At 44.9% G+C, this 20,184-nt stretch overlaps 1 protein-coding gene across 1 annotated transcript in view; it reads left to right on the top strand.

Annotated features, from left to right (window-relative positions):
- SMARCA1 (SWI/SNF related, matrix associated, actin dependent regulator of chromatin, subfamily a, member 1) overlaps window positions 1-20,184 on the top strand; it is a 140,022-nt gene that overhangs the window by 85,065 nt on the left and 34,773 nt on the right. Inside the window, exons 13-20 of the mRNA XM_015424304.1 lie at window positions 419-645; window positions 1,912-2,033; window positions 3,365-3,517; window positions 6,319-6,451; window positions 8,428-8,576; window positions 8,860-8,979; window positions 16,023-16,133; window positions 17,084-17,197. Of these exons, the coding sequence (XP_015279790.1) occupies window positions 419-645; window positions 1,912-2,033; window positions 3,365-3,517; window positions 6,319-6,451; window positions 8,428-8,576; window positions 8,860-8,979; window positions 16,023-16,133; window positions 17,084-17,197 (1,129 nt within the window). The remainder of the gene's footprint in view (window positions 1-418; window positions 646-1,911; window positions 2,034-3,364; window positions 3,518-6,318; window positions 6,452-8,427; window positions 8,577-8,859; window positions 8,980-16,022; window positions 16,134-17,083; window positions 17,198-20,184) is intronic.

Here is a 20,184-nt window from a genome sequence, read left to right as displayed (position 1 = left end):
AATGCCGTCTGGAACACGTCTAAGCCTACAGCTGAACAAAATCCCCGTCAGCTGCAAACGTGTGCGACTTAAAAAAGATTTATATGTTGTCCTCCTTTACCCCTATGAATCATTGTTAGTCCCATGTGAATATGTGTAACTGTAAATCGCTCAGAGCCAGCAGCTCTGCAGGACTGAGCGATTAATAAATTGAAAGATATTATTATTAATATTATTATTATTATTATTATTATTATTATTATTATTATTATTATTATTATTATTATTATTATACATACCAGACTCACACACACACTTATTTGTAAGTATGTTCCACTAAATTGTAATTTCTTTTGAATAAAGATACATATGATTCATATATACATGTTTGTGACTTTAATAATGAGCAGTTGTTCGCAAATTGCCAACATTACTACAGGTACACAAAGATCCTGATGAAAGATATTGACATCCTGAATTCAGCTGGAAAGATGGATAAGATGCGGTTGTTGAACATTCTGATGCAGCTGCGGAAGTGTTGTAATCATCCCTACCTGTTCGATGGGGCGGAACCAGGTCCTCCTTACACCACTGATACGCACCTTGTGACCAACAGCGGTAAAATGGTGGCTCTAGATAAATTACTAGCAAAACTCAAAGAACAGGGTAAGGAATTAATGAATTATATGGGATGAATGGGCTGCAGTTTGGGACACAGCTGGGAAGGGGAAAACCTTGGCCCTTGCATTTGATTCTTGGGGTCACTGGTGTGTTAAAGCATGGCATTAGCTCTCACCTTACAATGTCCCTGAGTACATCCTTTTACTTTCTCCCATTTAAATGAGAAATGATTCATTTGGGGAAGAATAAAGTGCTTCGTTGGGGTCTTAAGGGAACATCAGCAGCGAGAGCCCTGCTTACCACCCTTAAGAGAAGGGGTCTGGTTTCCAGTGGCCTTTGTGTCCTTCCCCAGATTCCTACAAGAGTGGGGTGGATACATAGAAAGTGGCATAGTGGTTAGAATTTCAGACTAGCATCTGGGAGACCCAGATTACTTTGCCACGTAAGCTTGCTGGGTGACCTTGGGCGAGTCATACCCAAAGGGTTGTTGCAAAGAGAAAATGGAGAAGAGATGACGTAAGCCACTTTGGGTCCCTATCAGGGAGAAAGATGGTATAGCTGAAGTAAATAAATACCTTTTAAAGGCTGAGAATCTGGGAAGGGGAGAACAGGCAGGGGTTGAAAATTCCAGGACCTGGTGATGAGAAGACCATTTCTACATTTGTGGCCTTGGAGGGTGGAATGTGCAGGACAGACTAGAGGTGAGTGTCTTTAAGCAGCCACCTTGGGTCATAGAGTCCCTCAGGCTAGAGATGTTCTGGCAACTGGTAAAGAGGCAGGGGATCTCAGTAGATACGTGGATGGATATGAAGAAGATAGTGAAGAGGGTCTTCTAAAGCACGAGAAGAATGATTGAGTGGTTTAGCTAGGCTAGGTTGGGACTCATTATCCAGGTGGAACAGAAGGGGGAACATCTGCAAAAATGTGCTCACCACCACCAATGCTCCCTTTAAGCTGTGGAGTCTTGTGAGCAAAAATTCTACTTTGTGAGCTACCAGCATTAAAGTTGTGAGCGAGCTATTTGACTAGTGCACGGATTACTTTGCTCTGGAGCCATCCTTCCTGAGCTAAGTCAAAAATGTGTGAGCTGGAGGCTAAAGAACTGTGAACTAGCTCACACTAACTCAGCTTAGAGGGAACACTGACCACCCCCTTTTTGCCTTCTCCCCGTAATTCAGCATGCCCCGAAGGCCCCAAACGGTCACCAGCATAGACCTTGGGAGCCACATTAGCTAGTAGTGTGTTTTGGAAGACGTCGTTCTGGCAGTGGGTGTCATAAAATATCCTTTTATCCTTGTTTGTCCCCCACAGGTTCTAGAGTTCTTGTTTTTAGCCAGATGACGCGTTTACTGGATATACTGGAGGATTACTGCATGTGGCGTGGCTATGACTATTGCCGGCTGGATGGGCAGACACCACATGAAGAGCGGGAGGTGAGAGACTAATTTAGTTACTTGAATTTGTATCCCATCCTATCCCCAGAGGCAGTTTGGAGACTGGCCAGTAGCTGCCCCATGGCTCTTATGCAGCGGGAGGTCATTCCTCAGCTTGCATTTGTATTTCTGACAGCAAGCTGCCAAAGTGTTAATTCACTTTTCCTATGCGCATACATCTATCTCCACAGATGCGCATACCTTTCCCCATTGCTAATGATAGTTCACTTGCAACCTGCACTGCGTATCTCTCAAGGCCGCTGGAGGAGTCGCTCAGATCATTGCTTTGGCTTTAGGCAGGCAGAGCCGTGGGAAGCTTGTACCTGTTTTGCTTTGGGTAGCAGTTAGTTCCCAGGCCTAACGGCGCACGCGGGAACCGTAGTAATTGGGTAATGCTCTTTTGAATGTACTATAACCATTTTGCGCCTAGTCAATCCCTCATTCCTAACAGTATTCCTGTCCATGCATCTTCAGCTTCAATAAAGTAAATCCTGAAAGTGTGTGCTTCTGTTGTCGCTCTGGGTCCTGACAATTTCCCATCTAGCCATGATCTCTGTTGCCACAGGGCTTATAAACTAGGGTTGCCAACTCTTGCTTGGGAAATACCTGGAGATTTGGGGGGTGGAGCCTGGGGCAGATGGAGTTTTTAGAGGGGAGGAACCTCAACGAGGTATAACGCCATAGAGTTTACTCTCCAAAGCTGCCATTTTCTGCAGGGAAACTGATCTCTGTGGTCTGGAGATCACTTGCGATCGTGGGAGATCTCCAACCCCCACCTGGAGGTGGGCAACTGCACTTATGAACAGAGATTGGTCCACAATTATTGAATTATCTCTCGTGTTCCTTTCGTGTCATCCAGCTTTCTAATATGAGTTTATGGAGTCAAAGGAAGGGAAAATAAGTAAAGGGGACGTTTGTCGAAAAAGATAATGTGGAAGAGTCACCGTGGTGTCGTAGTGAGGGTTTAGGAATAGGAGGGACTGCTTCAGATTTCCACTCAGTCATTGCGTGGAATGGCTTACCTGACAGTGTTATTGTGGGAATAAGGTGCAGTTAATAGGGAGCCCCATTGGAGTCCCTGGAGGTAAAAACAACCTATAATGACAGTAGAAATCAGCAGTGTAAAAGGAAAGTGAGGTTCAGGTGTTCTTTTAGCTCAGATAGTGTTCTTGAAGGAAATAATACCGCATTGCTCCGTTGTTACCTTGATTCCATTTATCCCTGCTGCTTGCCGTGGAAACAGGCTAAATAACTTCTTTTTAATAGTAGGTAAAAGCACTGTTTTCAAGAAATGGCTGCTATTATAATAAAACATGTTTCCCTCTTTTTAGGAAGCAATCGACACCTTTAATGCCCCCAATAGTAGAAAGTTTATTTTTATGCTAAGTACAAGAGCCGGAGGCTTGGGGATTAATTTGGCCACAGCAGACGTTGTGATCCTCTATGATTCTGATTGGAATCCACAGGTCGACCTCCAAGCCATGGTGAGTTACTTTCCAGTACATCTCAGGCGGCTGTTCTCAGCTCCAAGGCCTCGTGCAGTCAGCACTGGGTTAGGATACATCTCTGGAGCTGAGAGGTGGGCTTTGAACAAACTACCAGAGAGCCAGGACAGAAGCCTTGCTCTAGGAGAAAAGCAGGTTTGTTGGGGCTGTGCAACAGTCCAACAGGGACGAAGGGAAGAGCAAGCGCCTCGTTAGTTCAGGCTCCCACTCTACCAGGAGAGGCTAACCATTCAGTCCCCTAGAGCAGGGTGGCTAGATAGTATTTGCTTTGGCCTGTGCTACCCTTATGTGGCCAAGATCAATACAACTTGATCTTCTGGGGATGGAGGTGGCACCAGAAGTGGTCTTTCCGAAGTCCGGGTTTGCCTTTTTAAAGGAACCGTGAGATGAACCAAGTGCAAAAAATGGACAGGACCTTTGTAGTGAGGTTTGGGGCAGGGCCACAGTTATTTTTATCTATTTCTCTTATGCTACTTTTATTCTGTTTATTAAAACATTTATATCCTGCCTTTCCCTGGGGCTCAAGGTGGCTTGCAATAATAGTTAAAAACATTTCCAGTTAAAACCAAGAATACAATAGCAAACCCCAGATCCCTCCCCCACTGTAAAAGAAGTTCAACATTCTGTCACACAGTGGCCAAAAATACCAGGTGCCATCAGGAGGTCCAGCAGTGGGGCCAGGACACTAGAAGCCCTCCCACTCTTGCCCCTCCAAGCACCAAGAATGCAGTGCATCACTTGCCCCAGCCTGAGAGTTCCTATCTATACCTTGTGGCTAGTCGCCACTGATGGACTTCTGCTCCATTTGCTTATCAATTCCCTCTTGAAGCCGCCCATGCTTGTAGTCGCCACCACCTCCTGGGGCAGTGAATTCCATGTGTGAATCACTCTTTGGGTGAAGAAGTACTTCCTTTTATCTGTTCTAGCCTGACTGCTCAGCAATTTCATGGAGTGCCCACGAGTTCTTGTATTGTGAGAAAGGGAGAAAAGTACTTCTTTCTCTACCTGCTCTATCCCATGCATAATCTTAGAAACTTCGATCATGTCACCTTTTCAGCCGTCGTTTCTCCAAGCTAAAGAGCCCCAAGCGCTTTAACCTTTCTTCATAGGGAGAGTGTTCCAACCCTTTTATCATTCTAGTTGCCCTTTTCTGCTTTTTTTCCAATGCTGTAATATCCTTTCGAGGTGTGGTGACCAGAACTGTACACAGAACTGTTTGTACCAGAACTGTTTGTACACTGTACAAATTGCATTTGACCCCCTCAGAAACACTTGCAAACAAGTAGGCCTTACAGTGCCTCCTGGCAATCTGTGTAAATAATAAATAATATTGTACAAGAAATAATATTGTACAGATATAATGCATATTAAAACCTACAATGTGTGTATTCATTACATAGAGTTGTACAAAACTCACAGCAAAAAGCAAGTACAAAAAGAAATGCAAAAGGAAACAGGATTTTATTTATTTATTTGTTTGTTTTATTAAAACATATCTCTGCCCCTCCCCATTACAAGATGCCCACCGGTTCAACCCCCCTCAGAAGCCCTGGCAGCGCCTCCCGAAGTTCTCCAACAAGGAGGCCTTCCTCGCCTCTTTAGGGAGCCCCATTCCAGAGACCCAGAGCCACCATGGAAAAGGTCTGGGCTCTGGTCGATGCCAGACGGGCCACCCTAAGTGGTGGGATAGCCAACAGCTGCCTGCCTGATGACTGTAATTGGCACACAGGAACAGATGGAAGGAGACAGTTCTTCCGTTCAGTGGCAGCGCATCAGATAGATATGCAGAAGGCCCCAGGTTCAGTTGCAGGCATCTCCAGTTAAAAGGATTAGAGAGCAGGGGATTGAAAGATTTACCTAAGTCCCCAGAGAGCCACTACTAGACAGAGGAGACAATAGTAACGTTGATAGAGCAATGCTCTGACTCAGTATAAGACAGCTTCATGCATTTTGATTAGGTGCTGCAAAACAATGTGTTCTCCTTCAGTAAGTTTAATACTCCTGTACCACAAGCTAAATGTGTGCAGAGAGAGTGTCAGCTTGGCGGATAGATGCGGGACTGGAGACCCAGAATATAATTCTGTTGCTATGTTCCGGGCCCAAAAGCTCCTCTCCCCACCTTCCAGTCTGTGGCAGTCGTGAGCAGTGTTCCCTCTAAGCTGAGTTAGTGTGAGCTCCGGCTCACACATTTCTGTCTTAGCTCAGGAAGGATAGCTTCAGAGCAAACTAATTTATGCAGTAGCCAAATTGCTCGCTGACAACTTTAATGCCAGTATCTCACAAAGTAGAATTTTTGCGCAAAAGACTCCACAGTTTAGAGGGAGCATTGGTTGTGAGCGCAACACTTGAGAATAAACCCATAGCCCAGATAGCCTCCATAGAGCATAGGCAGACACAGGCGTTCCAGTGCTGGACCACGCACTGAATATGGAAGAATGACAACATGCTTTTGACATGACCATAGATTCTGTTTCACGGACCATAAAGGAAGGGGGTCTGAGAATAGACAGCAGGCAGGACTTGCACTGAACAAGGATCATGTGGTAGGCACCAGGGCACTGTGGGTGAAAGGGTGTCAGCTAGCTTAGGTTGGTGCAAGATGCTAGTGCAACTTTAGCTTTTAGGATCAGGCAGGGAAAACAGAAAACGAAGGAAGAACAAAGTTGATGTGTAATAAACTTAACACAGTAAACACAAAAAACCCTCTTGACTCTTGTAATGTTTTTGTCAATTATGGCTGTGCCTAATGCGTTGTTTAAAAGCGATGTTGTTGTAATTAGGACCGCGCACATCGTATTGGACAGAAGAAGCCGGTGCGGGTATTCCGACTTATCACTGACAACACTGTGGAAGAGAGGATTGTGGAGAGAGCTGAGATAAAACTGAGGCTGGACTCAATAGTTATACAGCAAGGTACTGCATGATGCGTGTTTTGTGGCTAAAATGCTGTTTATCCATTTTGAAAATGCCAATATCAGATGAGATTAACACGTCCATCCCACTCCAGATGGGAGCAGGCACCACTTTTGTTTGTGCAAACAGGGAAGAGCAGAAGCAAAATTTCCTTCCAACTGGAGCCCCATAAACATTTTGGGGTGCCATTCTAGAGGCTCCCCCACAGTCCTAGAGGGCCTTTGGACCTCAGGCGCACAGAGTGAGGGGTGGGACCGTCATAGGGCGGGTGGAGTGTTTTGCATTTGTATGTACAAGACCTGGCTTTTTATTTCTGTTCAGGCATTCTTTATCAATGTATTCATTTTCTTGCTACTCCTGCAAAAAACAAAACAGTAATGACGTCACAGAACTTTTTTTTGCATAAAACGAGTGAGCTGTTGATTTTAAATATTGATTTTAAATGAAATGAGTCCCTGTTGTGGCGTTTTTTTTCTGTTCTAACTCAGACAGGAAGTTCTCGAAACGAATAGGACTTTTTTTAAGGCTAGGGAAACTTAAGTTTAATCTAAATCTTCACTGTCATTAATGTCAGCTTCTTAAAAAGCACATTATGACCCACCTTTTTAGTTCTCAAGCGGCTAAAAGCACAGTAATAGCTGTGGTTTTCTGTCTGCAAAATAGTGTGTGAGCCTGCCTATTTATTACCAACCAGGCTTTCAATGTATAGATGGGGGGGGGGGGAGCATCATGGAACTCACAAATTATAGACCTCCCCCAAGGCCTTAGATATCTTGTAAGGCTCCTGCTCTAAAAACATGATGATAAAAATGTAGTCCAGGGAATGTGACATTTATTACAGTTTTATTCTGCTTTTCAGCCCAAAATTGGCTCACAGGATTCAAAATAGAACCCAATAAGGCCGATATTGCATACCAAATAGTCTTAGGGGGAGGGGAGTCTCAGCTGAGGTAGACCCAGGCATGATGTGTATGTACGTGTGCTTGACTGGATGTAGCTTTTCCTTCGGCCCTGTTGGTAGCATTTGGCAGCAGGAGGGGAGGTGTTGGTGGTGGGGAGAGTCCTCAGCTCGAGCTGGCTTGAGGTAGAATGAGAGGGTCCCTGGCTGCTTCCATCTTGCTGTTGCCCACCCGCTATAGTTGGACACATGCCTTGTTGATTACAACGATGTCCAAGTTATGCTAAATATGTGCACCTAAAACATTCTGATGGTTCTATATCCTTCCATCTCATGTTAAATTTCTCACATGATCCTTAGTGCCAAATCAAGTGGCTCATCTCCGATACACGCTTTGTGCTGCTTGGCAAAGTAGGAGAGCCATGACTTGCTTATTGAATTATTTCATCACATTAGTTTCGTTTGATCCTCACCTTAAGTTGGGCAAAGATGACAATACGTAGGTAGGTAGGTAGGTATCGTTTTACTGTATATGGCCATAAGCCTTCACAATATCAAAACACTCTCAGAAAATACATACACTGTCATATAATAGAATGTTCCAACCTCTAATAAAATGTATAAAACACCTCTTAAAATTATCTCGACCTCTGGTCTTTAAAACTGTTAAGACCTTTTAAAATCACTCACTTGATTGCAATGGTACTATTTGATTTTTTTGCTCTAATTTTTCTAGCAGCCAAGTCAGAGAGCCAGTCTTGAAGAAATGAAGGGGTCCTCATCTGAGACCAGAAAGGCCATCTTTTCATAATCATACAGGGGGTACAGGGCTGTCAATATCTTTGCCAAAGATTTGGCCCTGGGTTCTACATATAAGGGACAGGCCAGAATGTAGTGGGGAAGGTCAAAGATGACAGTAGCGTTTCCATTTTTGGGGAAATCTATTCTGACTTCCCCCATATTACAGCAAATGGGTTAAGGTTCTGGTTAGGTGAGAAAGGAGTGCCTGTCCATCGCTGGTCTGAAAACAGCAAAGAGGCTTTAGACTGCAGCTCTCCCGCTCTTTCCCCTGTGTTAGGAAGGCTTATTGACCAGCAGTCTAACAAACTGGCTAAAGATGAAATGCTGCAGATGATCCGGCACGGAGCGACACACGTGTTTGCTTCCAAGGACAGCGAACTGACCGATGAAGACATTACCACTATTTTGGAGAGAGGTGAAAAAAAGGTGAGATGATCCGGGGGCATATTTATTTGTAAAGATAGTGTGTACCTGGCTGCTTGGGTGTTAGCTTCAGTATTAGGTGCCGTCGGACAATGTCTTAGTCTTTCGTAATAATATTTATTTATTTAAAGCTGTTATAAGCCAGCACCTTTTTGTATTCTTTCTCCTGTTTGGGCCTAATCATAATTCTTTGACTTAGGGAAAATTACGATTATTCTTTATGTTTTATTCACAACAAATGAACTTTCCTGAAGGCTGCTGCATTCTTTCTTGTGGCTTGCTTTAGACCGCCGAAATGAACGAGCGTTTGCAAAAAATGGGCGAGAGTTCCCTTCGCAACTTCACAATGGACACAGAAATGAGCTTGTACAATTTTGAAGGTGAAGATTACCGAGGGAAACAGAAGGTATTTTTTTCTCTGTGCTCTAGATGTGTTTGCGTCGCAACTATATGAGCATGTGTGTGTGTGTGTGTGTGTGTTGCCAGCAAGTCATGTCCGACTTATGGCGACCCTATGAATTAATGACTTCCCAAAGGTCCTATCAGTAGCACCCTTACTCAGGTCTTGCAAACGGAGGGCCTTTGTGGCTTTCTTGATTGAGTCGGTCCATCTCATGTTGGGTCTTCCTCTTTGCCTGCTGCCTTCAACTTGTCATAGCATCGTTGTCTTTCCTGGTGACTCTTGTCTTCCCATTATGTGACCAAGATTTGGTCATTTAAGCTTCTATGGAGAGTTCAGGCAGTCCATGGTATCTGTAAAACTCGCCTCCAGCACCACATCTCAAATTAATTAGTTTTCTTCCTGTCAGCTGTCTTCATTGTGTCCAACTTTCACACCTGTACATGGCAATGGGGAATATTATGGTATGGATTATCTTGGTCTCCAGCAGCACATCCTTACTCTTAAGGATCTTTTCTGGCCCTTTCACTGCTGCCCTTCCCAGTCTCAGTCTCCTCCTAATTTCTTGCTTGCGGTTTCCATTTTGGTTATGGAGCCAAGGAATAGAAAATCTTGAACGATTTCCCTTTCTTCATTGTCAGCCTTGAAGCTGTGCAGTTCCCCAGCAGTCATTACTTTTGTCATCTTGATGTTCAGCTGTAATCCTGCTTTGGCACTTCCTGCTTTCAACTTCATCAGTGGTTGTTTCAAGTTGTATGATGCAGGCTTTGGGTTTGCTGTTAGAATACTCAGCTTTAGGTTCTGCACTCCAGTTCAGTCAGTCAGGCAAAGATTCTTTTATTAACAACAAAAGGATAAGGCAACCTTGATTAACGATGGCCCCTGCCACACAGGGGGGAAAAACACGGGCAAAGTGTGACTTTTTAAAGCCGCACTAAAAGAGACACGTGGCGGTGGGATCACATAGATTCCCTGAGCCGCTGCGGACCTCCTCCTCGGCACGATCAGATGCCGGGGGGAAGCCACTGAAAGGGGAGTGAGGCAGCCGAACTGCGCATGTGTGAGCATGCGCAGTTTGGCCGGGAGCCGGGATTGCTACGAACGAAGAGCGCGCCGGCGATCCCACAGCCGCGGTTGATGCGGCGTCCCAGGTAAGTCCTCCTCTGGGGGTGGTTCTTTTTTACAGCGCGTTATTGGCCTGAAGGGACGGATCGGGGATGGGTGCGAGCCGATTCCCAGATGTTGTGGTGTGCTCGCGCCCGTTTGCTGCGCCCCCGATCCGTCCCTCTCCCGGGCCAAAATCTCCCATGTGACCGGGGCCAGTAATTAGAGGAGCTAAGGAAAATTCAATGTCCTTCAAGGACTGCCAAAATACAAATAATGATTAAAATCAGCTGAAACTTACTCAGACTCCAAAAGGTAGGAACACTCCTGCCCAAAAGACGCACGCTTTCCCCTCCCCTGCCTTTTGGCTTTTTATCCTCGCAGGGACCTGTTAAGACACTACCCCTCCCTCTATCCTGTCCAGCTGTTAATTAAGATATCTCAGCTGTGCAGCTCTCCAAAAGCTAAGAACCGGGCGGTTCCTGCAATGACTTGCAAGGTCGATCCTCCCCCTCCTGCCCTCATTCAGTTCTTCAGTGTTGCTGTTTTACACACGAGCTGGTCTCTTCCTTACACAAGCCTTCACTGTTTTCTGCCAGTAATGTGGTGTCACCTGCATATCTCAAATAGTTAATGTTCCTTCCACCAATTTTCACTCCACCTCCATCTAAATCTAATCCAGTCTTCCTTATGATATGTTCTGACTAAAGATTGAAGAGATAGGGAAATAACACACGTCCTTGTCTCACACTGTCGCCAGTTGGAAACCATTCTGTTTCATCATATTCTGTTCTGACAGTAGCCTCTTGTCCCGAGTATAGGTTGCACATCAAAACAATCAGATGTTGTGGTACACTCGTTTCTTTTGAGATCAGCTACAACTTTTCATGATACACACAGTCGAAAGCTATATCTATGTCATCTATGAAACACAAGCTGATTTTCTTCTGAAATTCTCTTGTATGTTCCAATAACCAACATAACTTGGCAGTATGATCTTTAGTGCCTCCTACTTTTCTGAATCCAGCTTGAACATCTGGCATTTCTCATTCTGTATATGGTAACAGTCTTTGTTGTAAGATTTTGAATATCATTTTACTCGCATGAGAAATGTATGAGGTGGTCCAATGGTTGCTGCAGTCTTTGATGCCTTTTTTGGAGGGGGGGGAGTTGGAATGTAGATTGTTTCCAGTCTGTAGGCCATTGTTTTGTTTTCCATCTTTGATGGCATATTCTTGTTAAGGTTTTGATGGACTCAGTTTCTGCAGCTCAAAATAGCTGTACTGATATCCCATCTGCCCTTGCTGATTTGTTTCTCTCGATTCCTTTGAGTGCAGCTTTCAGTTCATTTTCTAAAACTGCAGGTTCTTCTTCAAAAGATCCTTCTTTGAAGGAATCCATCATCCTTTCATCTCTTCTGTATAGTTCTTCTGTGTTTTGTTCCCATCTTTATTTTGTCCTGTTCAGTTAATGTATTTCTGTGTTGATCTTTCAGGATGCCTAACCATACTTTAAATTTCCCATTGATTTCTTGGTTCTTGCGGAACTGATCTATCTCTTGTTCTTCCTTTTTTGTTGTTCTCTTTTATTTCTTTACACTAGTTATGATGATAGTCCTCTTTGTCTCTGCGTGCAAGTCACTGGAGTGCTGCATTTAGACTTCTTGCAATCACACTCTAAGCGAAGGAAGCTTTAGACAAAGATCCTCAGCTTCAAAGGATGAATTTAAATTTTTTTTTTGCTGTCCTCTGTTTATATACAACACTTTGTAAGGGCATCACCAAGCGAAACTGTCTCACATAGAAGATTCCTTGATTTGTTTTTGAAGTGACTTTGGTGTGGTTGTGCAAGCAATGGCCTAATCTTTGCAGGACACAGAAGTGTTGACATAGTAGTCCGAGTGCCCTCAGAGACAGGAAGCAACCTTAATGAGGCAAAGACCCTGTCACGACGCAGGTGGGGTGTCACCTGACGCTGCCACCACTCTGGTTCCAGGCTCCTCTGAGAAGGCCCAGATCACCCTCCCAGGCCTTTAGACCTCCCTTTTGGCGGAATAACAGGCGTGAGGACCAGGCAGAGTGAACAATGAAAATAGTTTATTTTATAGGAGGTCAGACAAACAAGGTGCAGAATAATAACAGTAAGTGGGTGAAAAGAAGTGGCCTGACTACTCACTCTTCCCTCAGGAGGAGGGTTTCTTCCCCACAGCAGCCTCAGTCCCTTCTGGCTCTGTTCCCTGGGAAGAAGAACAGCTTTCCCTCTTGTACCAGTTCCTATATTCCCCAGCCCTCTTCTTCCCTATTGGTCAAAATCGGCACCAAAACTTCCCAAGGCCTTCTGGGGTTTGTAGGCCCAGCCTCCCTTACTGCTAGCCAGGCTCCCTGGGCCTAGTAGGCCTCTGGTGGCACAGCCCAGGTCATGACAGACCCACTCCTTCTGATTACCTTTTGGCAGAGCCATTGCTCCAGAGCTAGCTGAAGTTGGGCCGTCGAATAATAATGAAAGCACTGCTGTAGAATGAGTCTTACCAGACTATGCTTATCCTTGGAGAATGGTATTTTGGTTTGATTAAGGCTGCTACCACATGGATGTTTAGGTCTGCCTTGCCTCCCAAACTAGAGTTACCCCACTCCTCAAGCTATCATACGACATTGTTGTGCAAGCAGGGCTCTTTTTGTAGAAAAAGCCCAGCAGGAACTCATTAGCATAATAGGCCACACCCAACAGCAGAAACTCATTAGCATATTGGGCCACACCCCTGACAGCACAGCTCATTAGCACATTAGGCCGCACCCCCATGTTACCAGAAGTGTGCTCATCCAGCCACACCCACCTTTTGCTCGTTATTCTGTTTACCTTGTTTGTTGTCAAAACCCAGGGCTTATTTTGTAGCAGGAACTCCTTTGCATGTTAGGCCACACACCCCTAATGTAGCCAATCCTAATGAGTTTCTGCTGTTGGGTGTGGCCTATTATGTTAATGAGTTCCTGATGGGCGTGGCCAACTTGGGAGCCAGCCGGAACTCCGTTCCTGCGCGTTCCTGCCCAAAAATAGCCCTGTGTGCAAGCGTTCTCCTTCTGGGCTTTGCCCTGCCTCACTGCACATTCCCCCTAACCTGCTTTGTTTCGGGTTTTCTATAAATATCATACTCAGAGAGTGGGTTTAGTCATGGATGGGAAAGTGTGGATTTTCAGATCTCCCCACCCACATCAGGACTATTTTCCTTCAGTATCATCTTGTGCCCACCGTTTCTCCCCTGGTCAGCTTTTGCCAGCTTCCCCAACATGGTGTCTGGTGCCCACCACTACTTCTTCTGGCACCCACCAAGCTTTTCAGGAAGTAGGTGGGGCCATTGTAAGCCAGGGCTTGTTATTGGCTGCCCTCATCCAAATGAGCAGGCGGACGTGAGTGGGCTGGTGGGGATACCAAAGGAAACACAGTGGATGCTCTGCCGCTGCTGTGAAGGCTTTTGCAATGGCCACGAGTGCTCAATAGGGAATTATCTGAACAAGGGAGCAGTGACTCACGAAAGCTCATACCCTGCTACAAATTTTGCTAGTCTTTAGGGTGCTCCTGGACTCTTGCTCTTTTCTACCGCAATAGGGGATTGTCTGGGTGGAAGCAGCCTAAGTACAAGACTTAGTCAGTCTGGTGTAGTGGTTAAGAGTGGCAAACTCTAATTTGGAGAATCGGGTTTCATTCCCCACTCCCCCTCCACATGAAGCCAGCTAGGTGACCTTGGGTCAGTCACAGCTCTCTCAGAGCTCTCTCAGCCTCACCTACTTCACAGGGTGTCTGTTGTGGGGAGAAGAAGGGGAAGGAGATTGTAAGCTGCTCTGAGACTCCCTCTGGTAGTGAAGGGCAGGGAGCAAAAAAACCAACTCTTCTTCGTCACCAAATTGTTTGGAGGTGAAAAGCGGTGACTTCGTGGTCGGTTTAAGGGCCAACCAGTCAGTACTGTGCACAGTCCCTTTGGCCGCAAATGGGAAGAACAGGTATCCTCCCCGGTCGGTCCTGGAGACGACGTTGTACATCTGACTGAGGTGCAATGAGTGTCCTTCCTCAGCTCTCCAGCTGCTCAGGTGACACACCCTCAGAAAACTAGCTTGATCAACTCAACTGTTTTTTAAAGGGGCTGGGGAAAATGTGAAAAGTCTTCAGTGCTGTCAGTGTAGAATAGCTCTACATGCTGAGGAACACTGGAAGATAGGAGTAATAAGCCTGCAAAGGAAGAGGTGAAAGGCCTCAAGTCAAACACTGAGAAGCTAGAATTCGCCGAATGAGGGGTGTGTGTGTTTGTGTGTGTGTGTGGGTAATAGCAAGAGATTACCGTTGTCCATTAATGTTGGTTTTCTGTTTCACAGTTATTTGTCAGTTACAGCATAACCCAGTGTAATGAGACTATAGCAGTGGGAATGGCTTTCAGGAAATGTTACATGCTTTTTTGGAGACGAAAGAGAAATGCGAGACTTTTTTTGCTGTTCTGTGGATCGAAGGGCTATATTTTAAAAACAGCCCCAAACAAACCTTCCAGTGCTCTTACACAAAGTGGCAACGAGTCATTGGACTGCAGATTCAGTCTCAGTTTATAAACGAAGTCCCAACTGATCATTACGTTTCAGAGTCATGAGGTTTCTTGTAGGCTGAGTTCAGTTTCAGCTCCTCAAGTGTTTGTAATATCCTATTTGACTATTCCCACACTTTTTGTCGCTTGGGTGCCCATAGTGCATCTTTTTTCTTTTTTGTACATGTTTTGCTCCCACTAGTGGTCACTTTGATATTACATCACTGTATCTCCAGTTTATTTCTCTTCACTTTGATATCGTAGGGGAATAAGCCAGAGATACAGCAATGTATTATTGAAGTGACCACTAGAAGGAGCAAAATGTGTCTGGAAAAGAACCCCCCCCCCCCCCAATGCAATATGAGCACACAAGCAACAAAAATAAGCATGCAGGAAAGCCCTTTGTCTCTTTCCTTGTTTGCTGGGCTGTTTCAATTAATGTTGTGCATTGAGAGACAGGAATAAAGACTTGTTTGCACAATCACAACATATCTGCAGTTTATGTTTGAATACTAGCCAGTGTGCCTGCCTATTTATGAGGGCAAGAAGGATACGAAACACATTTCTTCTCTTTGGATTTAGTTTTTTACTAGAGAAATAAAGCTAGGAGTCATACAAACATCAACATAAAATAGATATAAAGAAAGGGGGAAGGAAACATAAAAGACTTCTGATTTTCTCTACAACAAATATAATTTGGATAGCAAAATTTTCCTTGTTTATACATATAAACAAGAACTCTCTCCTTATTTCTCCTTGAACACGTTTATTATTCAGGAAAACCACAAAGCATCAAGTAGTCCATATCTTTTTCATGCAAAAAGTCAATGAGGGGTTTCCAGTCCCTAATAAATGAATAAATTGTCTTTTCCCTGACCAATACTGTAAGTTTAGCCATAGTCCAGCTTCTTTTCCTACCATTCTACTGTAGGTATTGTCGGACATTTCCATTTCTGTGCACAAACCATTCTCCCTGCCATAGTCATATACAAAAACAAAACTCCACGGCTTCTTTCCGCCTGGTTGGATACAAAGCACGTTTCTTGTGATAATTTAGCAACTGTCGGTCTTGCAAGAAGGTGTGGGATAAACTGGAGAAAAAATGCTCTTCTTTCAACTTGTATTTTTATGTCAATTGAACATTGCTATTCTGAAGCAAGGCCTTTTGAACCTAATTATGTATTGCCACACATCTACATAGCAATTTAGGTAATGTGCATCCGACTGCTGAGATGTGTTTTTAAAAACAAGCATCTGTGTTGACAGCACCATGCCCATCAATCAGTGGTATCTGGGTTACTTACTACAATTTCTCTTGCCTTTTGCAGAAAAAAAAAAGATCTGAGCCTACTTAAGCTTACTAATTGCCTTTCGTTTCTAGTTGAGCATGATGGAATGGATAGAGCCCCCGAAAAGGGAGCGCAAAGCCAACTACGCTGTGGACGCTTACTTCAGAGAAGCTCTCCGTGTCAGTGAACCCAAAATCCCAAAGGTGAAACAATCTAGCTTTGTAATCCATACTCTTCTTTCCTGTGCTATAACTTTGTTATGTAAAGAGAAAAAGATTGCTTTTCCTGAATGTGCAATAGCAACTATGGCACATGGTAGTAAAATGTAAGGTAAAGGTAAAGGTTCCCTTGCTCGAAAGCCAGTCGAATCCGACTCTAGGGTTGTGGTGCTCATCTCCATTTCAAAGCCGAAGAGCCAGCGCTGTCCGAAGATGTTTCCGTGGTCATGTGGCCAGCATGAGTAAACACCAAGGCGCACGGAACGCTGTTACCTTCCCACCGAAGTGGTACCTATTTATTTACTTGCAATTTCTTGCTTTCGAGCTGCTAGGTTGGTTTGATGCTAATTGAATCTCCCTGGGAGATTTTTGGGCTTCTACACTTACCCCCCCCCCCCCCCCCCCCCCCTCCTCACACATGGTCAGAAATTAGTGTTTTTTATTTTTGTGCTAAGCCACAGTTTTATCATTTTATCCAAACCGGCAAACTGGTTTGTATTTTTCCTACAGCATAGGATTACTAATAGTTGGTTAAACCATGGTTTGGAATCCTGCTCATACCAAAGCACGGACCATAGCCTGCCCATTTGGATGAAAAAGGACATAACTGTTAGTTTTCAGGAGGGGAGAAAAGGCAGGTGATGAGAGCGTGCATACCTGAGGAACCTCCGGGCTCCTTCCCATGAGAATCATGGGTTGCTATTATATCTGGACCATCTCATTTTACAGCCTATGTGTATAGTATAATAGTGTGCTATTCCCTATCTGATGCTAGACCGTGATCCAAATGTAACCTTATTGGTTGCTAAATTCCTGTCTATTATAGTTTCCTTTAGAACCAAATTTAGTATTCTTCTAGTCATTGCTAAAGATCTACTGATTAGAGGAGATCTGGATAGGAAAGGAATTAATAATATGTGCATTTATCTTTCAAGGCTCCACGACCTCCGAAACAGCCAAATATTCAAGATTTCCAGTTCTTTCCACCACGGTTATTTGAGCTTCTTGAGAAAGAAATTCTCTATTACCGCAAGACCATAGGCTACAAGGTAATGGCTGGTCCATTTTACTTTTTTTGCTAGTGGAGGGAAACTATCTTGGTGTCTTCATTTTGAAAAGGAGCAAAATTCAGAATGTTTTTCAGGCAAAGGGAAGAAAGCACAGATTCTGTCATGTGTTTCTTGACTTCTTGGCCATTTTGTATTTAGTTCCAGTATGTAAGTAGCAGGAGCAAGAAATTAGTTAGCAGAGGGCCATGTTAGAAATGCATTATTAATTGAAGGGCCACAGAAAATGTGTTGGCTCAGGCTCTGTTACGTCAGCAGACATGTTGAAACTGAATTACACGTTTGTTGAAACTGTACTATGCCGTGACCTAACTACCAGTGCTGATACAGTAAGGGGACTGGAGGTCCCTTGGCCGTCTCTGGATTCAGTATTTGACAACTTCAGCCGGCTCTCCTATGCTGATGTTGACAGAATCCTGCGTGCTGTTAGGCCAGCCACAAGCTTCTTGGATCCATGCCCCCCATGACTGGTGAAAGCCATCAATGAGAGAATACAGGGCCCTCTGGTGGACATTATCAGCTTTCCCCTGGAGTCCGGGGTATATCCAGTGGGCTTGAAAGAGGCTGTGTTGTTACCACTCTTGGGGAAAAAAATCTCTGGATCCTACGGATCCTTCCAGTTACCGCCTAGTTTTGAACTTGCCTTTTCTGGGAATGGTAATTGAGAGAGTGGTAGCTAAGCAGCTCCAGAGTTTTCTGGATGACACATCGGCACTGGACCCATTCCAGTCTGGTTTTCACCCTGGCCACGAGATGGAGACAGTGCTGGTCGCCCTTACGGATGATCTCCGCAGACAGCTGGATCAAGCCGGATCGGTGCTGCTGTTGGTACTCGATCTCACAGCAGCGTTCGACACAGTTGCTGTGTCAACTGCACTGGCTTCCAGGGGAATACCAGGTCAGGGTCAAGGTTTTGGTACTGACCTCCAGGGCCTTAAGCCGTCTGGAGCCAGCGTACCTGTGGGACTGCCTCCTCCAGTGTGTCCCCTGGAGGGTGTTATGCTCTGCTGGGAACAACTCACTGGTGACCCCCGGCCCAGAAGACATCTGGCTGTCCTCAGCCCTGGCCCCAGCCTGGTAGAACTCTTTGCCAGATGATATCCGTGCCCTGCGGGACCTTATGCAGTTCTGAAGGGGTCGCAAAGCAGATGTTCCACCAGGCCTTTGGTTGGGGACAGTGACGGTTACTATCTTGGCCGGCACTCCCTCCTTCTCCCCCCGCTCCCACTCATCCCCCTACGAGACGGGAGCACAGTTGGAATTGGCGGTACTAGCGCCATCTAAGTACAGTAAACTATGAATTGTTTTAATCAGCTTTTAAATGGTTGATATTGTTTGATTATATGTTTTTATCATCGTCGTTCATCACTCAGAGCCCCGAGTGCTCAGGGATTGAGAGATTTATAAATCCAGATTATAAATAAATAAATGAATAAATATGGGAGACCTATGATTCCTGGCATTTAAAAAAATAATACATATATTTAAAAGCAATCATGAGGATTTTGGTTTAGGGCCACAGCAGTGGAAGAGGGAGTTTACCCTCTGCCATTTTGACCGTGGGAATCAGCCTTTCTCCCTCAGGTTGCTACTAGCATTAGGGTGTGGAGGGGGAAGATACCTTCTCTTTTCCAGGGGTCGTTTCGTAGAAAAAGAGCTAGGGGGACTCATTAGCATAACTCATTAGCATATGCCATACCCCCTGACATCAGAGGCGGGGGGAAAGCAACTTACCCTCCCTCTTCTCCTGCCTCCTCCTGGCTGAATGAGGGCCGGAAGCGGGGCGGCCGGAAGCAAGGGGCGGGGCTTCATCGTGTGCCCCGCCACCCGCACCTCACCTGGGGGATCTGTGATACCCCGCGATCCCCCCCGAAATGACCTCTGCTCTTTTCCTTCTTACTGGGACTACTAGGGCGGTTACTACCAAGGAAACAGCATGGGAGGAAAGGGTTAATTCTCCCTTCACTCAGTGCCGTGATCCATATAGGGTTCCTAAAGTTTTTTTTTTTAAAGCATTGTGTAACTGAGCTCTTAGAGAAGGTAGTTCTACTCAGAATTGTTCATGAGCCCTGAAGGTACTGGTATCCACATGGCTGGATAATTTACACAAGGACTGTTTGCTTTATTCAAGAAGAAGAAATATGAATATTAATATTTTAGGAATAAATGTCCATGCTTGATAAACGAATGTACATTGCAAGCAGCAAGGTCTGAGCATGTGTCATGTAGGCATCTAATTTGGAAGGTATGGGACTGAATTTGTGCAAACGTGACTATTGGCTGTTGCTTCTATATGGTGTGGTGCCACATTTGATTCAAGGCAGCAGGATGCTGTGCAAAGCTTGTTTGAAATTCCGACTAGCAGTGAGTATGAAAATATCTCCTGCTTTCCATACTTTGTGGCGGCACCAGGCAGGCAGCAGGCTGCCAATCTCTTAGCCAGGCTAGATTTTGAATTCCCTCCACCTGTCCTTTGTTTGTGGTTAAGACACTTTTCAGGATGGCAAAAGCCTAAGCGAACTGTGAAGCAGTCCAGAAGGATCTTTCCTAATTGCTGAGTGGGCAAGTAATGGGACCACGAGGTTCAGCATCAGTCATTGTGAAATGAATACTCACTGGGACAAAAAAAAACCCCTTCGCTTAGCAAGGTTTGAATTTAGTGACTAATCAGGGAGCAGATCTCAGGAGCCCAGGGTCAAATCTCAATGAAAGTTCAACTCAGTATGCAGAGGCGATGAAAATTTCAAAGTTCATGCTAGGGATTATTGGGAAAGGCACTGAAATTAAAATGACCACCCTCATCACCTTTACACAAACCTGGTGTGACAGCATAGGGAATATTGCGTGGAGTTCAGGTTGCCTCTTCCCAAAGGGTGTTACAGAACAGGAAGACGCGCAAAAAAGAGCAGCTAAAACGCTCAAGGGATTCAGTGCATTTCATATCAAAAAGGTTAAAGGATTTGGAATTT

The sequence above is a fragment of the Gekko japonicus genome, unplaced genomic scaffold, assembly GCF_001447785.1.
Source record: "Gekko japonicus isolate JY-2015 unplaced genomic scaffold, Gekko_japonicus_V1.1 scaffold2522, whole genome shotgun sequence".
In the NCBI taxonomy this organism is placed as follows: Eukaryota; Metazoa; Chordata; class Lepidosauria; order Squamata; family Gekkonidae; genus Gekko; species Gekko japonicus.
The sequence above is the reverse complement of the archived record's forward strand: the minus strand, read 5'-3'. Positions and strand labels throughout refer to the sequence as shown.